The sequence below is a fragment of the Colobus angolensis genome, unplaced genomic scaffold, assembly GCF_000951035.1.
Source record: "Colobus angolensis palliatus isolate OR3802 unplaced genomic scaffold, Cang.pa_1.0 Scaffold175, whole genome shotgun sequence".
NCBI lineage: Eukaryota > Metazoa > Chordata > Mammalia > Primates > Cercopithecidae > Colobus > Colobus angolensis.
Window position 1 is genome coordinate 1,340,388 of NW_012114877.1, and position 19,557 is coordinate 1,359,944.

The 19,557-nt window shown below is 40.4% G+C and overlaps 1 protein-coding gene across 1 annotated transcript in view; it reads right to left on the reverse strand.

Moving 5' to 3' along the window:
• Positions 1-11,203: 11,203 nt before the first annotated feature.
• LOC105509352 (chromosome unknown open reading frame, human C7orf31) overlaps positions 11,204-19,557 on the reverse strand; it is a 53,066-nt gene continuing 44,712 nt past the window's right edge. The window contains exons 8-10 of the mRNA XM_011938560.1: positions 17,692-17,866; positions 17,294-17,385; positions 11,204-13,311 (exon numbers count right to left, since the gene is read on the reverse strand). Coding sequence (XP_011793950.1) covers positions 12,490-13,311; positions 17,294-17,385; positions 17,692-17,866 — 1,089 coding nt within the window. The 3' untranslated portion in view covers positions 11,204-12,489. The remainder of the gene's footprint in view (positions 13,312-17,293; positions 17,386-17,691; positions 17,867-19,557) is intronic.

Genomic DNA, 19,557 nt, shown 5'->3' on the forward strand with positions numbered 1-19,557 from the left:
TTCTTTCTTTCTTTCTTTCTTTCTTTCTTTCTTTCTTTCTTTCTTTCTTTCTTTCTTTCTTTCCTTTCTTTTCTTTCTTTTCTTTCTTTCTTTCGTGTCTTTTGTTTTGGCATCAGGGTAATATTGGCCTTGTAGAATGAATTTGGAAGTATTCCCTCCTCCTCTATTTTTCAGAATAGTTTGAACAGAATTAGTATTCTTTACGATATCAATTCAGGCCGGGCGCGGTGGACGCCTGTAATCCCAGCAGTTTGGGAGGCCGAGGCGGGCAGATCACGAGGTTAGGAGTTCGAGACCAGTCTGGCCGACATAGTGAAACCCCATCTCTACTAAAAATACAAAAAAAAGTAGCTGGGCGTAGTGGCAAGCCCCTGTAATCCCAGCTACTTAGGGGGCTGAGGCAGGAGAATTGCTTGTACCTGGAAGGCGGAGGTTGCAGTGAGCCAAGATTGCGCTACTGTACTCCAGCCTGGGTGACAGTGAGAGATTCCGTTTCAAAAAAAAAAAAAAAAACCAAAAACAAATAAAATACCAATTCAGTCTGGTAAAATTCAGCAGTGAAGCCATTCATTTAGTCCTGGACTTTGCTGGTAGAGTTTTTATTATGGCTTTGATCTCATTACCTGCTATTGGTCTGTTCAGGTTTTGGATTTCTTTATTGCTCAATCTTGGTAGATTGTATGTGTCTAGGAATTTATCCATTTCTTCTAGGTTTTCTAATTTATTGGTATGTAGTTGCTCATAGTAGTCGCTAGTGACTTTTTGAATTCTGTAGTATCAGTTTTAATATATTTTTTTCATCTCTGATTTGAGTATTTTTTTTTCTTATTCTGGCTAAAAGTTTGTTGATTTTATCTTATCAAAAACTAACTTTTTGGTTCATTTATCTTTTGTATTTTTAAATTTCATTAATTTCTGCTCTGATTTTTATTAATAATTTTTTTCTTCTGCTAATTTTGGATTTGGTTTGTTCTTGCTTTTCTAGTTCTTTAAGATCTATCATTAGGTTGTTTATTTTGAAGTTTTTCTACTTTTTGATGTAGGCATATATTATTGCTATAAACTTCCCTCTTAGTACTGTTTTTGCTGTAGCTCACAGGTTTTGTTGTGCTGTGTTTCCATTTTCATTTGCTTGAATAAATTTTTCAATTTCCTTCTTAATTTCTTCATTGACCCACTGGTCATTTAGGAGCATATTGTTTTATTTCCATGTATTTGCATAGTTTCTAAAGTTCCCCTTGTTATTGATTTCTAGTTTTATTCTATTATAGACAGAGAAGATATTTCATAGGATTTCTATTTTTTTTAATTTTTAAAGACTTGTTTTTTGGCCTAACATATCATCTGTCCTTGAGAATAATCCACATGCTGTGGAGAAGAACATACATTCTTCAACTGTTGGATGAAATGTTCTGTAAATAACTATTCGGTTCATTTGGTCTATAATGCGGATTAAGTCGGATGTTTCTGTGTTGATTTTCTGTCTGGATGATCTGTACAAAGCTGACAGTGGAGGTGTTGAAGTCTCCAGCTATTATTGTATTGGGATCTGTCTCTCTTATATTTCCTTTATATATCTGGGTGCTCCAGTGTTGAGTCTATACATATTTACAATTTATATCCTCCTGCTGAACTCACCCTTTTATCAATATATAATGATCTTCTTTATCTCTTTTCATAGTTTTGTCTGAAATCTATTTTGTCTGATATATATATATATATTTATACTCCTGCCTTTACTTTTTAGTTTCTATTTGCATGGAAAATATTTTTCCGTTCTTTTATTTTTACCATATGTGTGTCTTTACAGGTGAAGTATGTTTCTTGTAGGTAACAGAAATTAGAATTTGCTTTTTGTCCACTCAGCCACTCTATTTTTTTATTGGATAGTTTAGCCCATTTACATTCAATGTTATTATTGATAGTAGGGACTTGCACCTGCCATTTTATTTATTATTTGTTTTCTGGTTGTTTTGTGGTCTTCTCTTGTTTCTTTTCTTCCTGTCTTCCTTTCAGTGAGGGTGGTTTTCTCTGATATGTTGTAGTTTGTTGCTTTTAATTTTTTGTGTATCTGTTGTAGGGCTTTTTTTTGATGGGGAGCAGGGTTCTGCTCCATCACCCAGGCTGGAGAGCAGTGGCATGATTAGGGCTTACTGCAGCCTCAACCTCCTGGGCTCAAGCAATCCTCCCACCTTAGCCTCCTGAGTAGCTGGGACTACAGGCATGCACCACCATGCCCAGCTAATTTTTTATTTTTATTTTTTGTAGAGATGGGGTCTCACTAAGTTGCCCAGACTGGTCTCAACTCCTGGGCTCAAGTGATCCTCCTGCCTCAGCCTCCCAAAGTGCTGAGATTACAGGTGTGAGCCACTGTGCCCAGCCTCTGTTGTAGGTTTTCTGATTTAAGGTTACCATGAGGCTTACAAGTAATTTTTTTTTTTTTTTTGGAGATGGAGTTTCTCCCTTTCACCCAGGCTGCAGTGCAGTCACGCGATCTCGGCTCCCTGCAACCTCTGCCTTCCAGTTTCAGGTGATTCTCCTGCCTCAGCCTCCCGAGTAGCTGGGACTACAGACACCTGTCACCAAGCCCGGCTAATTTTTGTATTTTTAGTAGAGACAGGGTTTTGCCATGTTGGCCAGGCTAGTCTCGACCTCCTGACCTCGTGATCCGCCTAACTCAGCCTCCCAAAGTGCTAGGATTACAGGCGGGAGCCACTGCGTCCAGCACAAATACTATTTTATAATCCCCTGTTTTAAATTGACGACAACATAACATTGATTGCATAAACAAAAATCTAACAAACAAAGAGAAAACTAAGAAAAACTCTGCACTTTAACTTCACTCTCCCCACTTTTAAAACTTTTTCTTGTTTTGATGTATGTGTTATTACACTATGTCTTGAAAAGTTGTTGTAGCTATTATTTTTGATAGGTTAGGTTAATCTCTAAGTCTTCCTACTCAAGATATGAGCAGTTTACACACAACTACAGTATTATAATATTGTGTGTTTTTCTGTGTACTTACTATTAGTAGAGAGTTTCGTACCTTCAGGTGGTTTCTTACTGCTTACTATTGTCTTTTTCTTTCAGACTGAGGAACTCCCTTTAGCCTTTCTTGTAGGACAGGTCTGGTGTTGATGAAATCCCTCAGATTTTGTTTGCCTGGGAAAGTGTTTATTTCTCCCTCATATCTGAAGGATATTTTCACTGGATGTACTATTCTAGGATAAAAGTTTTTTCCTTCAGCACTTTAAATATGTAATGCCACTCCCTCTTGGCCTGTAAAGTCCCACTGACAAGTTTGCTGCCAGACTTATTAGAACTCCTTTTTATGTTATTTGTTTCTTTTCTCTTGCTTGCTTTTAGGATTCTTTCTTTATCCTGGATCTTTGGGAGTTTGATTATTAAATGCCTTGGGGTGTCTTCTTTGGGTTAAATCTGCTTGGTGTTCTATAACCTTCTTGTACTTGAATATTGATATCTTTCTCTAGGTTTGGGAAGTTCTCTGTCATTACCCCTTTGAATAAACTTTCTACACTGATCTCTCTCTCTAGTTCCTCTTTATGGCCAATAACTCTTAGATTTGCCCTTTGAAGCTAGTTTGTAGATCTTATAGGTGTACCTCATTCATTTTTATTCTTTTTTCTTTTGTCTCTTCTGAGTGTATATTTTCAAATAGCCCATCTTCAAGCTCACTAATTCTTCCTTCTGCTTGATCAATTCTGCCCGTAAGAAACTGCATTTTTAGTACGTCAATTGCATTTTTCGGCCTCAGAATTTCTGCTAGATTCTTTTTAATTGCTTTAATCTCTTTGTTAAATTTATCATGTAGAATTCTGAATTTCTTCTCTGTGTTATCTTGAATTTTGTTGAACTTCCTCAACACAGCTATTTTGAATTCTCTGTTTGAAAAGTCACATATCTCTTTCTCTCTGAAATTGGTCACTGGTGCTTTCATTAGTTTGTTTGGTGAGGTCGTGTTTTCCAAGGTGGTCCTGATGCTTGCAGATTTTTGTTGGTGTCTGGGCATTGAAGAGTTAGGTATTTATTATTGTCTTCACAGTCTGGGCTTTTTATTTTTTTATATCTACCCTTCTTGGGATGGCTTTCCAAGTATTTGAAGGGACTTAGGTGTTGTGATCTAAGTCTTCAGTCACTGCAGCCATATCTGCATTAGGGGCCATCCCAAGCCCAGTAAAACTGTGGCTCTTGCAGACTTGTAGAGGTACCACATTTGTGGTCTTGGGTAAGATCCAGGAGAATTCCCTGGATTACCAGGCAGAGACTCTGTTCTCTTATCTTACTTTCATTCAAACAAATGGAGTCTCGGTACTGAGCTGCCTGGAGCTAGGGGAGAGGTGATACAAGCACCCTTGTGGCAGTCTCCACTGTGACTGTGCTGGGAGAGACCTGATGCCAACACAGCACTGGGTCTGGTCCAAGGCTTGCAGTGACCACTGTCTGGCTACAGTAGCCTGTGTTCCCTCAAGGCCTCCATTCAGAAGCTGGTGAATTCAGCCAGCCTGTGTCCTTCCCTTTAGGGCAACAAGTTCTTTCCATCTTCAAGCAGGTCCAGAGATGCTGTCTGGAAGTCAGGGTTTGGGGTCAGGAACCTTAGGAATCTACCTGGTACTCTATTCCATTGTGACTGACCTGGCACCCAAACCACAAGATAAAGTTATTCTCACTCTTCCTTCCTTTTTCCTCAAGCATCAAAGTCCTTCTCCATGACCACCGTTGCACTAGCCCATGGCTAGTACTTCCTGGCTATGCCAATGTTCACTCAAGGCACAGGGGCTCTTCAGTTAGCTTGTGATAAGTGTTACTAGTGCTGAGTTTCTCCTTTCAGGGCAGTGGGGTCCTCTTTGGCCCAGGGCATGTCAGAAATGCTGTCTAGGAGCCAAGGCCTGGAATCAGGGACTCCAGGAGCCTGCTTGGTGCCCTACTCCACAGTAGCTGAGCTGGTATCCAAGTTGCAAGACAAAGTCTCCTTACTCTTCCCTTTCCTCAAATAGGAGTCTCTCCCCTGAAGCCACCACACCTGAAGCCAGCATGGCTGGCTACTACTACTGATTATTCAAGCCCAAAGGCTCGTTAGTCAGCAAGTGATGAATCTTGCCAGGACTGGGTTCTTCCCTTTAAGGCAGTGGGTTCCCTTCTGGCCCAGGGTGTGTCTAGAAATTTCATGTGGGAGCTAGGGCATGAAATGGGGGCCTCCCCCTAGTGCACAGTTCTACTGTGGTTGAGCTGGTATTCAAGTTGTAAGACAATGTCTTCTTTACTCTCCCCTCTCTTCTCCCCAAGTGGTGGGAGGAGTCTCTCCTAGTGCTGTCAGCAGCAGTGCCTGTGGCTTGGGGAGGAGTGATGCAAACACTTCCGTAGCCTCCCCGGCTAGTATCTCACTAGGTCATGTACATTCTAAGCCCAATGGCACCAAGCCCAGCAACAGAACTTCCCTAGGAATTGTAGTTCTTTTGGCCTAGTCTGCCTTTCCAGTTTATTTGGGACCCCCAGAGCACTTTAGCCCATGGTAGCTGGGCCTGCTGGAACTCAGGTTCTGGCTGCTTGGGTGAAACACTCCTCTCTGGCTAGAGCTCGTCTAAATGCTCCCTTGGCACTGACTGATTTCTGCCCAGTGTTGTTTTTCACTGTGACAGGGCAGCACTGAGTTCCAATGCAAGGCCCCACAATCACTGCACTGTCCCTCCCCCAAGCACACTGATTCTCTATGCCAGGTGGCCACTGCTGGAGGATGTGGAAGGGGTGGTGTAGGCAATCCAAAACTGCCTTTTTTACCCTCTTCAGTGCCTCTTTCCTTAATATGATGTTAAAACCAGGTACTGTGATCGCTCACACGATTTTTGGTTCTTAGGAAGGTTCTTTTTTGCGTGGATAGTTTTTCAATTTGTTGTTCCTATGTCGGGGGCAATTCTTGGAGGCTTCCATTTGGCCATCTTGCCCCACCTCTCCACCAAAATGACTTTTTGGAGGGGAGTTATTAGACTGTCACTGGAAGTGGTGTAACAGCCCAACGGGTTCTTCTTGCCCGCTGCCTAGAAAAGCCAATGCGTTGAGAGCAACAGTTTTTGGAGCAGAGAAAGAGTTTAGTTATCAGAGGGCCAGCCAAGCAGAAGGATGGGAGATAATTTTCAAATTTGCCTCCCTAAGAAAATGGAAGCTAGGGTTTTTCAAGGATAGTTTGGTGGCCGGGTGCGGTGGCTCATGCCTGTAATCCCAACACTTTGGGAGGCCGAGGCTGAGGCCTGACATCACTTGACGTCAGGAGTTCGAGACCAGCCTGGCCAACATGGTGAAATCCCATCTCTGCTAAAAATACAAAAAATTACCCCAGTGTGGTGGTGCATGCCTGTAATCCCAGCTACTTGGGAGGCTGAGGCAGGAGAATCACTTGAACCTGGGAGGTGGAGGTTGCACTGCACTCCAACCTGGGCAACAGAGCAAGATTCCACATCTAAAAAAAAAAGAAAGAAAGAATAGCAAGCTGGGAGACAGTGGCTGGTTATCACTTCTTCTTCTTCCTTTTTTTTTTTTTGAGATGGGTTTCGCTCTTGTTGCCCAAGCTGTAGTACAATTGCATGATCTCGGCTCACTGCAACCTCTGCCTCCCAGGTTCAAGAGATTCTCCTGCCTCAGTCTCCCAAGTAGCTGGGATTACAGGTGCATGCCACCACGCCTGGCTACTTTTTTGTATTTTTGGTAGAAACAGGGTTTCACCATGTTAGCCAGACTGGTCTTGAACTCCTGACCTCATGTTCTGCCCACCTTAGCCTCCCAAAGTGCTGGGCTTATAGGTGTAAGCCACCATGCCCAGCAGGTTATCACTTAACTATACCTACTTCTTAGCAATTCAGGACCCTCCCATAATCCTAACCTTGTGACCTTTCATTAGTTTTTCAAGGGTGGTTTTTGGTTCCCGAACAAGCAGGGAGTTAGTTTTGGGAAGGAAGGAGCTATTATTGTCTTTGCCTTACAGTTAAACTATAAATTCCACCCATAGTTAGCTTGGCCTATGCCCAGGAATTAACACACAGCTTGTGAGGTTAGAAGCAAGATGGGAATAGCTATGTCAGATTTATCTGACTTTCATCATTTTTGCAAATGCAGTTTCGGTGACACTTGGAGCAACACACATCCATATATGTTCAGAGAGTTAGAGCGGGGGCCCTCAATCCCTGCTCTGTGGTCTGTTAGGAACAGGGCCACAAAGAAGGAGGTGAGTGGGAGTGAGCAAACGAAGTTTCATCTGTATTTACAGACATTCCCCTTTATGCACATTACTGCCTGAGCTCTGCCTACTGTCAGATCAATGGTGGCATTAGATTCTCATAGGAACTTGAACCCTATTGTGAACTGCACTTGCAAGGGGTCTAGGTTGCATGCTCCTTATGAGAATCTAATGCCTGATGATCTGTCGTCATCTCCCATCACCCCCACATGGGACCATCTAGATGCAGGAAAACAAGCTCAGAGCTCCCACTGATTCTACGTTGTGGTGAGCTGTATAATGATTTCACTATATATTATAATGTAATAATAATAGAAATAAAGTACACATTAAAAGTAATGCACTTGAATCATCCTGAAATCATCGTCCCCCATGCCCCGGTCCATGGAAAAATTGCCTTCCATGAAACTGGTTCCTGGTGCCAGAAAGGTTGTGGACTGCTGGGTTAGAGGACATGGAGCTGGAAGACTTGAGAAGGAAGAGAAGAAGGTTCTATGCCACACTGGTCATATTTAGAAAACACTTCATATTATTGTTACTGGGGGTCCTTGCTCCCAGAGCTTCCAAGATGGTGGAGGGCTGCTTCCAAAATGGAGGTTGCCAGTTCTAAGATGGTGGCAAGCCTTGTGTTCTCTGACCTGGGATTCTTGGCCTCACAGATTCCAAGGAATGGAATCTTGGGCCATGTGGTGAATGTTATAGCTCTATTAGAAGCCCTGGGTCACAGAAGAGAACCGTGGAACCCAGTGACTAGTGTTCAGCTCGATTAGGCCTAGGAACCCAGGCACTTAGCCATGCAGGAACAATGGCAAGCCTTTGGCCCGATCGGGAGTGGCAATGGGGGCCTCGCTGGATCAGGAGCACAGCTGACACCCTGCCACCCTGCTGGACCCGGAGGGATGGAAGTCAGCGGTGCGTTTGCGACGGCAGCAAACAGCAGTGGTGGACGGCGAGTGAAAGCTCAGCTCAAGCCGTAACAAACACGGACCAGAAGAGTGCAGTTGCAAGAGTTAATAGAGTGAAAACAGAGCTGCCATACAAAGGGAGGGGACCCAAAGTGGGGAGCCGTTGCCGGCTCGAATGCCTGGATTTATATCTCAGTCAGTGTCCCTCCCGCTGTGCTCTCATGCAACAGATGATTGGCTATTTCTTTACCTCCTGTTTTTGCCTAATTAGCATTTTAGTGAGTTCTCTTTACTATCTGATTGGTCGGGTGTGAGCTAAGTTGCAAGCCCCGTGTTTAAAGGTGGAAGCGGCCACCTTCCCAGCTAAGCTTAGGCATTTTTAGTCGGCCTAGGAAATCCAGCTAGTCCTGTCTCTCCGTATAACCATTGTCATCGTGTGCATTTTATTCCTCACTACTGTATATGGTACTGACAATGCTAAGTACTTTTTTGAAATATCTAGGCTTTGTAGGTATTCAGTGCCTAATACATATGTTAAAAATAGAGATTGTAAAATAATACATTCTGTAAATATCTTTTTGTTAAAATTCCCTATGAAATGTTTGTGGGGAGAATGGCCAAACCACCTCTTGAGTAGTACACATTGTGTTTGTGCACTGTTTCAGGCGAGGAGAGAGGAAAAGGAAGTGCAAAGAGCTCTATGCTGGTGTCCACAGTGAGGCAAGATTAACCATTGTTCCTTACTTCTATGCATTTTATTGTACTTATCTGTGTATATAAAGGATAAACAATACCTAATTTACAACATCCAGTCTTTCTAGATGTTAAAGAGGTCACTTGTGTATGACAAAAGTAGGGTTAGTAAATGAGTATGTTTTATATATTTGGTTTTAAAATTTCCAGAAAGGATTGCCTTCTGAAAATTTGAGTATTGACCACTGAGTTGATGGAGATGGTAAGTGTTCTAGGCCAAAATGTTCATATTTTAAAAGGCTCTTTCAAATTATAACTACTCTTACGTGTGTGCAATTTATTCAAGACTGCTGTACACATAGTGGACAAATTAACTCTTTATGTATGTTAAATGTAGAGGTAGTAAAACATCACTTTTTGCTAAGATTCATAGGCAATATTGGCTTTTGGAAATGGAATTGTTACAGCACTTCTGTGAGCAGTGTAGTATTGTCTGTACCGTTCAGTGGTTTTGAGGAGGTAGGAGGGAAGGAATTGCAAAAGGTAATATGCTAGTGCGTTCATATTTCGACATTTTCAGGAACTCTTTTTTTCTGTATGTCTTGTGCATTTTTGTTTTGCTGTATATATAATGTATATAATGGACAAATGAGTCCTAATTTTGCAACATCCAGTCTCTAGATGTTAAAGAGGTTGCCAGTGTATGCAAAATGCTTCATAGAATTAGCACTATTTCGTACACTTTGTGTTGAAATTAATAGGCAAGCTTGTCTTCTGTAAATGACTTCTGGATATGAATTGTTCAACCGTCTCCAAGCATTACACATGCTTATGTTTGTCCACTGGATTGAAGGCAGAGAGAAGGAAGTGAGGATGGAATGGTTCAAGGCCAAAGTGGTCATATTTAGAAGATCTCTCAGATTGTGACCTTTGTAATGTGTGTAATTTAACTGCTGTATATATAGTAGACATGTTCTGATATGAAATAGCTAGTCTTTGAAGATATTCGGATGTGCCTCATGTTTTAAAAGCAGAAGTAGTAGAATAACACTTTTTGTAAATAGCTTTTAAGAATTAATGGAAAATACTGTGTTTGGAAGTATAATAAAATTGTTATATCACCTCTGTGAACAGTGCACTCTCTGTATCATTCATTGCGTTGAGGGAGGAGGAAAGAAATTACAGGCCGGGTGAAGTGGCTCAAGCCTGTAATCCCAGCACTTTGGGAGGCCGAGACGGGCGGATCACAAGGTCAGGAGATCGAGACCATCCTGGCTAACACGGTGAAACCCCGTCTCTACTAAAAAATACAAAAAAAAAAAACTAGCCGGGCGAGGTGGCGGGCGCCTGTAGTCCCAGCTACTCGGGAGGCTGAGGCAGGAGAATGGCGTGAACCCAAAAGGCGGAGCTTGCAGTGAGCTGAGATCCGGCCACTGCACTCCAGTTTGGGAGACAGAGCGAGACTCAGTCTCAAAAAAAAAAAAAAAAAAAGAAATTACAAAAGGTGTTTTGCTAATGTGTACTAGAACATTTCAGCTTATCCATTGCTCTATACATTATGTTCATTTGATTTAACTTTTCTGTACTGTATATATTGTGCATGTACTGGACAAGTGAGTCTTAATTTTATAATACCTAATCTCTGGATATTAAAGAGGTTGCCAATGTAGGACAAAAATAAGAGTTAGTAGGCTGGGCGTGGTGGCTAACGCTGTAATCCCAGCACTTTGGGAGGTTGAGGCAGGTGGATCACGAGGTCAGGAGTTCCAGACCAGCCTGGCCAACATAGTGAAACCCCTTCTCTACTAAAAATACAAAAAATTAGCCAGGTGTGGTGGCAGGTGCCTGTAATGCCAGCTACTTGGGAGACTGAGGCAGGAGAATTGCTTGAACCCAGGAGGCCAAGGTTGCAGTGAGCTGAGATTGTGCCATTGCACTCCAGCCTAGGCAACAACAATGTGAGACTCCGACTCAAAACAAAAACAAAAACAAAACAAAAACAAAAACAAAAAAACCCCAAAAAACAAAAGAGTCAGTAAACTAACACATTTTGTAAAGAACACAAAACAAAAAACAAAAAAATTGAGCTTTTGATGAGCATGCTTGGAGTTTGGTATTCTCTGTCATCAAATAAGGGCAGATTCATTAGCCATCAGCAGAGTTAAAGGCTGACCTCCTCTTAGTTGAGGAGGATGACTATGACAATGTCTAAAGAGAAGGCTGTGCCACCCTTGCATGGAGGTAGGCAGAGTGAACACCATATTTAGAATGTAATTTCTAACTAATTTCCATGCAACCCAGGGAAACTGGGTACAAAGGTACGAACATTACATAAAACTCAAGGAGTACAATCAAAACCTCAAATTTTTATACCGGAGAGTTACATCTTCCAAAGTTTATTATTTGGAATTCCAGTCCAGTGATCTACTCTGTGATAAAAAGTGTGTACACTATCTTTATCTCCCTCACGTCAGACACTCCCAATTGCATTACATATTAAAGGCTATAGAGAACCCAGTGACCAAGTCATGCAACTGACATTGTTGCTCCGATTTCCCCAGTGTTATTTCACCATATAAACCTTTACTTCCTGTGATAATGTAACTAGTGCTGTACAGAATGCAGTTGGAAAAAAATTCTCCAACTTTAGAGTAGTTTTAAGGAGATTATGACCAAATGACATGTTGGTCATAAAATTAAAATAAATATTCACAAAATACTTAAAGAGATTCCTCTTGAACTTCCATGATAGACTATGTTTAAAATCTACCTCTTGGCACATTAAATGAATTGACTTGCATATGGGAGTTAGCCAAACTCTTAGAGAACACACTCCAGAAATGAAGATTTGGCGCTCTGTAACAACTGATACCAAGCCTTCCTTTCTTGCTATAATTACAACTCACCAGCTGCTAATTAAAGCCATTGCTAGATCTTCAGTAAAATAATTTTATCTGCATAAAAGAAATAGTTATGTTTCTTAGTCAGAAGGTTAAGAGTAAGTAAACAATTCAATTTGTAATGCGTACATGCGGAGAGTTTTGGGTTTCATATTTTTCACTGACTTATTTTCTTTATATGTTTACATAAAGGAACAGAGTCCACATACTTTTAAGACAATATAGTTTGTGGAGCTGTCCATCCCTCAATTAACTGGGTGTTTGAGTTTTGTCTTTTCTATCTAATGCTACTATGTACAAAAATTTACATAAAGGGACAGTGTTCTCATATTTATTTTATTAAGATACTATAATTTGTATAGTCATTAATTATTGATCATTTGAGTTATTTCCAGCTTTTCCATTTTTTTTTGGTGAAACGATGTAAACTTTGCTGTACACATTGCTTTTTGTGATTTTAGAAAATTTCCTTGGAGTATAATCTGAAGATGAGAGGTTAAAGACTATACATTTTTCTAGTTCTAATATTTTATGGCCAAATTGTTAAACTTTTCAAGAAGTCAGAACATCACCTTTTCTGGGTTCCTCCAACCAGATACTCACTTAAATTCCTGAAAGCATAAACCTCATTAACAAGGTCCTTGTGGCTTAATCTAGAAAACAAAATCCAGCAATATGAAGGAAATTCTGTTATATTTTTTAGCTTCTTGCAAGAGGCTGGGTTTTGAAGGGACGAATGAGTATCTCAATTATAGAAATAATAGGAATTATGGCCATAGAATTGGTGCTTCATCCCTGAATGCTCATTATCCCTGAGGTCTTTATGGTCTTCTAGAATTGATTTATGGAAACGCTTTTGTGCACCAGTTTTTGAAAAAGAGTTCTTAAGCTCCAGCAGGTTGGTCTGAGGCTTGGTCACTCTAGCTCTAGGAATCCAACCAAGAATAGGTCTTGTTTCTTCATTGTTTTCCATGTTCAAGACCAACTCTTCTTCTGGCTTACTTAAAAAATGTTCTAAAGTGAAAGCTTCTGTGTCTTGTTTATTTTGTAAAACACTAGGTTTACGAAGGCTAACAGGGTTTGGACACATATTATACTGATCAAGCAGGGGAGATTTAAGATTTTCGTAGTGAATCCAGTGGTTTGGTTTACAGTAAGGTGTGGGTTGGGTTTTCAGTGACTGCTGTCTCCAGTATAAATCTTCTGTCTTTTTAGTATCTGTGATTTTTGGAAATGGCTTTATGTCATAAATGCTAGTCAGATCTTTTGTTGGGTAACAAGATGGGAGTTCACAGGTAGACAGCAAGCTCTGTTCTTCTATAATCTTCTCTTCAATATCCTGGTTTTTATGGGTCACACCTGCTGGTGTGTTATCACTAAGTGCCATCATTTCTTTAGAACTGGGTACAAAGGTATGAAAATTACACAAAACTCTAGGAGTACAGTCTGGACAGGAACGTGGTCTTTGCTGGACTAGAGCCTCCAGAGGACGCCGGTTCTGAATTAATCGGGCAATTCGTCCTTCCAATGGTCTGGGAGGTTTGAAGACAGGATGGAATTTTTCTTGCTGTAGTTGTGGGATAAAAAGGAGAAAAAAATTAATCAGGGATATTGCCAGAAATGGTAGGTTAAAAATCATACCCATTTTCACTATCAGTACACATGAGATGGGTGTAGGAGTGTACATTGCAATACTCTTTGATATTAATTTAAAGACATTGAAATTTGGGTCCAAATACATTTTCCTCCTTTAATGGTTTTAGTGAATATGAAAGGGGCATGTGTTTTATTTGGATATACAGAACTCTTTCTGTGTGGGAACTCTGCTTTTAAACTTCAAAGATATAAAGGAATCACTGGAATAAAACTGCTGTCCATCACTAACAGGTGGCATTAGCAGTATGTGCAGTTATTTAATCTTAGCCAAAGTCTCCTTTATTAGGCCTTAGCAAGTGCCCTTCAACCCTGGCTGAATCAGAATCATCTTCAGAGCTGGCATGAAATGAAATTCCTAAGCTCCTAAGACCCTCCAAGATTATGGGTGAGAAGGTCTGTAGTGGGCCACAGGAAGCTGAATTTTCAACAAGCATTTCAGGTGACGGTGAGGCTGGAGATGTGCTATGTTTTGAGAAACACTGGTTTGAGGTGTCATGTCTGTGCTTCTTTTTAAGTTGTTTTATAAATATTATGAACTCAATTATGTCTGGTAACTGTGAAAGTAGTGAGTGTATTTAAAGGGCTATTAATAGATACGTGCTGGGTGGTAGGAAGAGGACGCAGCTGACTGGGAAGGGGTATGAGGAGGAAACTTTCTGGAATGATAGTATTCTGTATCTTGATGGGGTTTGGGTTACAAAGGTGTATTTGTTAAAACTCAGTGAATGTACACTTAAGATTTGTGCAATTGCATTGAACTTTATTTCACCTTAAAAGAAAAAAAAAACTGCAAACAAATATTGAACTCTGGTTGATAATATACATGCTGAATGTTTAGGAGTGAAGTATACTAATGTCTGCAATTTACTCTAAAATGCATACAAATAATATATTTTAATTATTTCTGGATGATGGATGGTTAGAGGGATGGAAAGATGGATAGATTATGTGATAAAACAAGCATAGTAAAATGTTAGTGGTAGAATCTAGGTGGTGAGTATATGGGTGTTAATTATAAAATTATTTTTACCTTTCTGTATGTTCAAACATTTTATAATAATATGTTAAAGTAAAAAAACTACCAAAGAATGTATGTATAATGATGATGGAATTGACAGCAGAGATAATACAAATGAGAGTAGTGAGAAAATAATCACTGTAGCTTGGACTTAAAAAAACGGACTTAGGAAAATCCTTTTGAAAGCTAGTCTGTTCACAGAGAAATTTCCATATTGAGGTAACAAGTTTGTTACAGCCTATAGCTAATCAAGTTTGAGTAAATACTGTGATGAAAAGAAAAAACTTCAGCTCTTTGACGTGCTTTGTTAAGTTTGTCATAAAAAAGGACAGGACTTATCATATTGTACTTTGACCATATATAGTCCTGTATGCAAGAAGCAGTTTTTAGTGCTTTTATTTTATACTACTACAATAAAACATTTCATACACATTTTTATTACCACTAAAACATGTTTTCCCAGTCTATTCTTTATGGTTTAATCAGAAACCAGCAAGATTCTCTAAAACTTTCTTTTAAACTTCCAATTATCTTAGGTATATTTTATCTTGTTATTCATAAATATTTAAAAGTTGATTTGCTTACACAATGATTTTGCATATAATATATTTGGCAAACATTCTGTATATAATGGAATATGTATTTTGTACATACCATACAGGGTCGAATCTCTGAAAATCTGGACAGTTGTTGAACACACCTGACAATATGTGCTCATATAATATTTTCTATCCTTAGAGAATGCTCATTGCAAATTCCACATAAAAATCATTAAAAACCCTTCAGTGAATGATAAAGCACAGTCTATAAACCTGCTCCTGGTGTTATAATTTTATATCACCTTAGGAAATGCTGAAGGTAATGTAAAATAAGTATGTTCAGTTCAGTTTTTATTTTTATTAATTTATTTTGTTAATAATTAACAAAATTATTGCCCAGGTTGGAGTGTGGTGCCCAGGTTGGAGTGTGGTGCCCAGGTTGGAGTGTGGTGGCACAACCTTGGCTCACAGCAACCTCCGCCTCCCAGATTCAAGCGATTCTCCTGCCTTAGCCTCCTGAGTAGCTGGGACCACAGGCATGCGCCACCACGCCCGACGAATTTTTGTCGTTTTAGTAGAGGCAGAGTGTCACCATGTTGGCCAGGCTGGTCTCGAACTCCTGACCTCAGGTGATCCACCCGCCTTGGTCTCCCAAAGCACTGGGATTATAGGCGTGAGCCATGGCACCCAGCCCTCAGCTCAGTTTTTTTGTTTTCTTTTTTCCCCGCCCATCATGATCTTGGCTCGCTGCAACCTCTGCCCCCTCCCCTGGTTCAAGCAATTCTCCTGCCTCAGCCTCCGGAGTAGCTGGGATTACAGGTGCCCGCCACCATGCCTGGCTAATTTTTGTATTTTTAGTAGAGACGGGGTCTCACCATGTTGGCTAGGCTGGTCTCCAACTCCTGACCTCAGGCGATCCACCCATCTCGGCCTCCCAAAGTGCTAGGATTACAGGCATGAGCCACCAAGCCTGACCCAGCTCAGTTTTTAAAGTGTTCAAATTGAAATAATCTTACAGTTGTTTTTCCATGTGTTTTTCACAATTTATATATCTTTAAAATGTTAATTTTGTTTTCAAAATTTGTAGTCGAGAAGAAAATTTAGGCCTCAAATAAAACAACACATATACAAACTATTAGGTCATTTCATCTCATTTACATAATTAAACCAACAGATTACACCTTTGCTCATTAAAGGGCTTGATTATTTCTTCCAGGCCATTTTGCATAATCAATTTAAAAGTCTCTATGATATCTGCAGAGAATGTATCGGCTTTTAATTGTAATTCAGCCAGCTCTCAATTATTATGAATAGCAAGAAAAAGCCTTTATTTCTTCAAAAGCATGGTAATGTACAAGATATATAAATATGCAAAGGGCTGGGCTCAGTAGCTCACGCCTGTAATCCTAGCACTTTGGGAGGCCTAGGTGGGCGAATCACGAGGTCAGGAGATCGAGACCATCCTGGTCATCATGGTGAAACTCCGTCTCTACTACAAATACAAAAATTAGCTGGGTGTGGTGCTGCATGCCTGTAATCCCAGCTACTCTGGAGGCTGAGGCACGAGAATTGCTTGAACTCAGGAGGTGGAGGTTGCAGTGAGCTGATATCATGCCACTATATTCCAGCCTGGTGACAGAGTGAGACTCTGTCTCAAAAAAGAAAAAACCAAAAAAAAAAAGCAAAGATCTACAGAATTTACTAGGAATCTCATTAAATTATTAGTTAAATTCTTTTGTAAACTGCTTCTTTTGTAAGTTATTTCAGCAACAGTAGCACAGTAGAAAATCTGTTTTAAAAAAAACAACAAAAACACTCTGAAGAAGAAAAGAAATTTTTTTTTTTTTTTTTGAGACAAAGTCTCACTCTGTCGTCTAGGCGGGAGTGCAGTGGCACAATCTGGGCTCACTGCAACCTCTGCCTCCCGGGTTCAAGCGATTCTTCTGCCTCAGCCTCCTGAGTAGCTGAGAGTAGAGGCGAGCGCCACCATGCCTGGCTAATTTTTGTATTTTTAGTAGAGACAGGGTTTCACCATATTGGCCAGGCTGGTCTCGAACTCCTGACCTCGTGATCTGTCCGCCTCGGCCTCCCAAAGTGCTGGGATTACAGGTGTGAGGCACCGCGCCTAGCCCAAGAAAATAAATCTTGCTTGTTTTCCCAAACAGCAGACACAGTATTCAAACCAGTTCAAATCAGCTCAGAATTTACTTCTAAAATGAATAAAAATTTCCATTTGCTAACTTGGTTGCTAAAACCCATGACACAAAAAGTGGCAAAGCAAGAAAGAGCCCAGCACTCTCCCCCCAAATAACTGAGAGTTGACTGTAATTACTTACAGGCTCTGGGTCAAATCCTATCTGTCCTGTTAACTCTGCTACCACCTTTTCATGGTAATCATCCAGTTCAAGGGGGTCCATGGGCCCCAGACCTTAATGGAAACATCGTCTTATTATTTTGTTAGGGTAAACGAAGAATGGCAGTTATATTACCCTTTATAGGAAAACTTACCCATTCCCTTTGTAATATAATTAGAACCAATAAAATGAAAACCAACCCTACCTCCCAGCTACCCATGAAGAGAAATTTACCACCCACCTTAATTCCTATTACTTAGGATTTAAATACTTAGATTGAGAAAAAGGCAAAAATATGAGAAGTTGAAAGCTTGTCATAGCATTTGTTAAATATTCCAATTTTGTTCTAATTTGTGCTTGTTATGAAAGTGAACTCATACCTGTAAAATCATGAGTGTACGAAGTGAGCCAGTGGGACCTCTCAAGATTTCTTTGTATGTTGGCTTCTTTGGCAGAGCAAATAGGGTCCCAGGAATTTAAAGAAGTGTTAGGAGCGAAGGTTTTAGGAGGTTTTGGGTAGAATACTGGCTTATTTTTCTCAACACCTCTAGGAAACTAAAATATGAACATAAAGATTACTGCTGTTAATGTCATCTAGTAGAGTAAGAGCTGATTCATCATCTCAGCACGAAAGAGGCAAAGGAAATTCCAGGCTGAAGTCAGATACTGTTTTTTTTTTTTGTCATTAATTACTAGTTAATTACTAATTGCTATAATTGGAACCATATATAGAGTTAAACACAATATTCTATCAAAAAAATGGTAAGGTGTTTTCTAAAAGTCTTTTGCCTTAGCAGGGACTTTGATAATGTGTATTGGAGAAATGTCCCTGAATACTCTACCTCCAGTGAAATTTTATTAGCAATACAAAGGGTTCTGAGGTGCTCATTTGGCTAAGTTTAGCTAAAATTGTATGGCTTCTACTTTTCCTTCCATGCCTGAAATGAAACCATTTGATGTCTTTTATGAATTTCCAGCGAAGTTTACATCACTCAAATTCAAATGAAATTTTCATTCTTCAGACATTATAACTATAGAGTTTTATTTTATATTTTCAAAAGAGCTATGCATGTAAACATGAGTGAATAAGTGAGTTTCACTGCAGTCTTTTTGGTTACTTAGAAATTCACCTTTTCTCAGTATCTCTCTTATGATACTTAATATTTACTGAGCACCTCTATGTGCACAGTAGGGGTTAGAAACAAGCATGGATCTGAAACAAATCTTGCCATCCAGGAACACTAGTAGCAGAGATAAAGCATGAAACACAAATGACAGAAAGATTTTAAAAAGTAATTCTTTGTCGTAAAAGAAATAAATTTATGGACCGGGCACGGTGGCTCACACCTGTAATCCCAGCACTTTGGGAGGCCGAGGCGGGTGGATCACGAGGTCAGGAGATCGAGACCATCCTGGCGAACACAGTGAAACCCTGTCTCTACTAAAAATACAAAAAAATTATCGGGTGTGGTGGCGGGCGCCTGTAGTCCCAGCTTCTAGGGAGGCTGAGGCAGGAGAATGGTGTGAACTCAGGATGTGGTGGAGCTTGCAGTGAGCAGAGATCGCGCCACTGCACTCCAGCCTAGGCAACAGAGTGAGATTCCGTCTCAAAAAGAAAAAAAAAAAGAAAGAAAGAAATTTATATAGTACTATTTTTTTTTTTTTTTTTTTTCCAGAGACAGGGTCTCACTCTGCCACCCAGGCTGGACTGCAGTGGTACAATTATAGTTCACCGAAACTTCCAACCCTTGGGCTCAAGTGATTCTCTGGCCTCGGCCTCCTGAACAGCCTGGAATACAGGCCTGTACCACCACTCTCAGCTTTTTCTTTAAAAAATACTTTTTGTAGAGACAGGATCTCATCATGTTGCCCAGGCTGGTCTCAAACTCCTGATCTCAAGTGATCCTCTTACTTCACCCTATCAAGCATTAGGATTATAGACCATGCTCGACCAGGAGACACAATTATTTGAAAGTTCAAAGAAGGCAGAGATTGATTCCACCTGAATGGGGAAGTGGAGCTGGGAAACAGGGAGGAAGGGTGGAGATGAGCGGCCATGTCATGTTATACGCAGAAACTGGGTCTTGAATGACGCGCAGAGATGTGGAGGCCAAAGGAACAGCAGGAGCAGAGGTATGGATAGTGGTGGCAAGTGTGGAACTAGCATTTCTTTAACATTAGGCTGCTGGGTGCCCTTACAGCCAGGCCCACCCTTAACACTTGAGGGCCTGGGATGAAAGTACAAA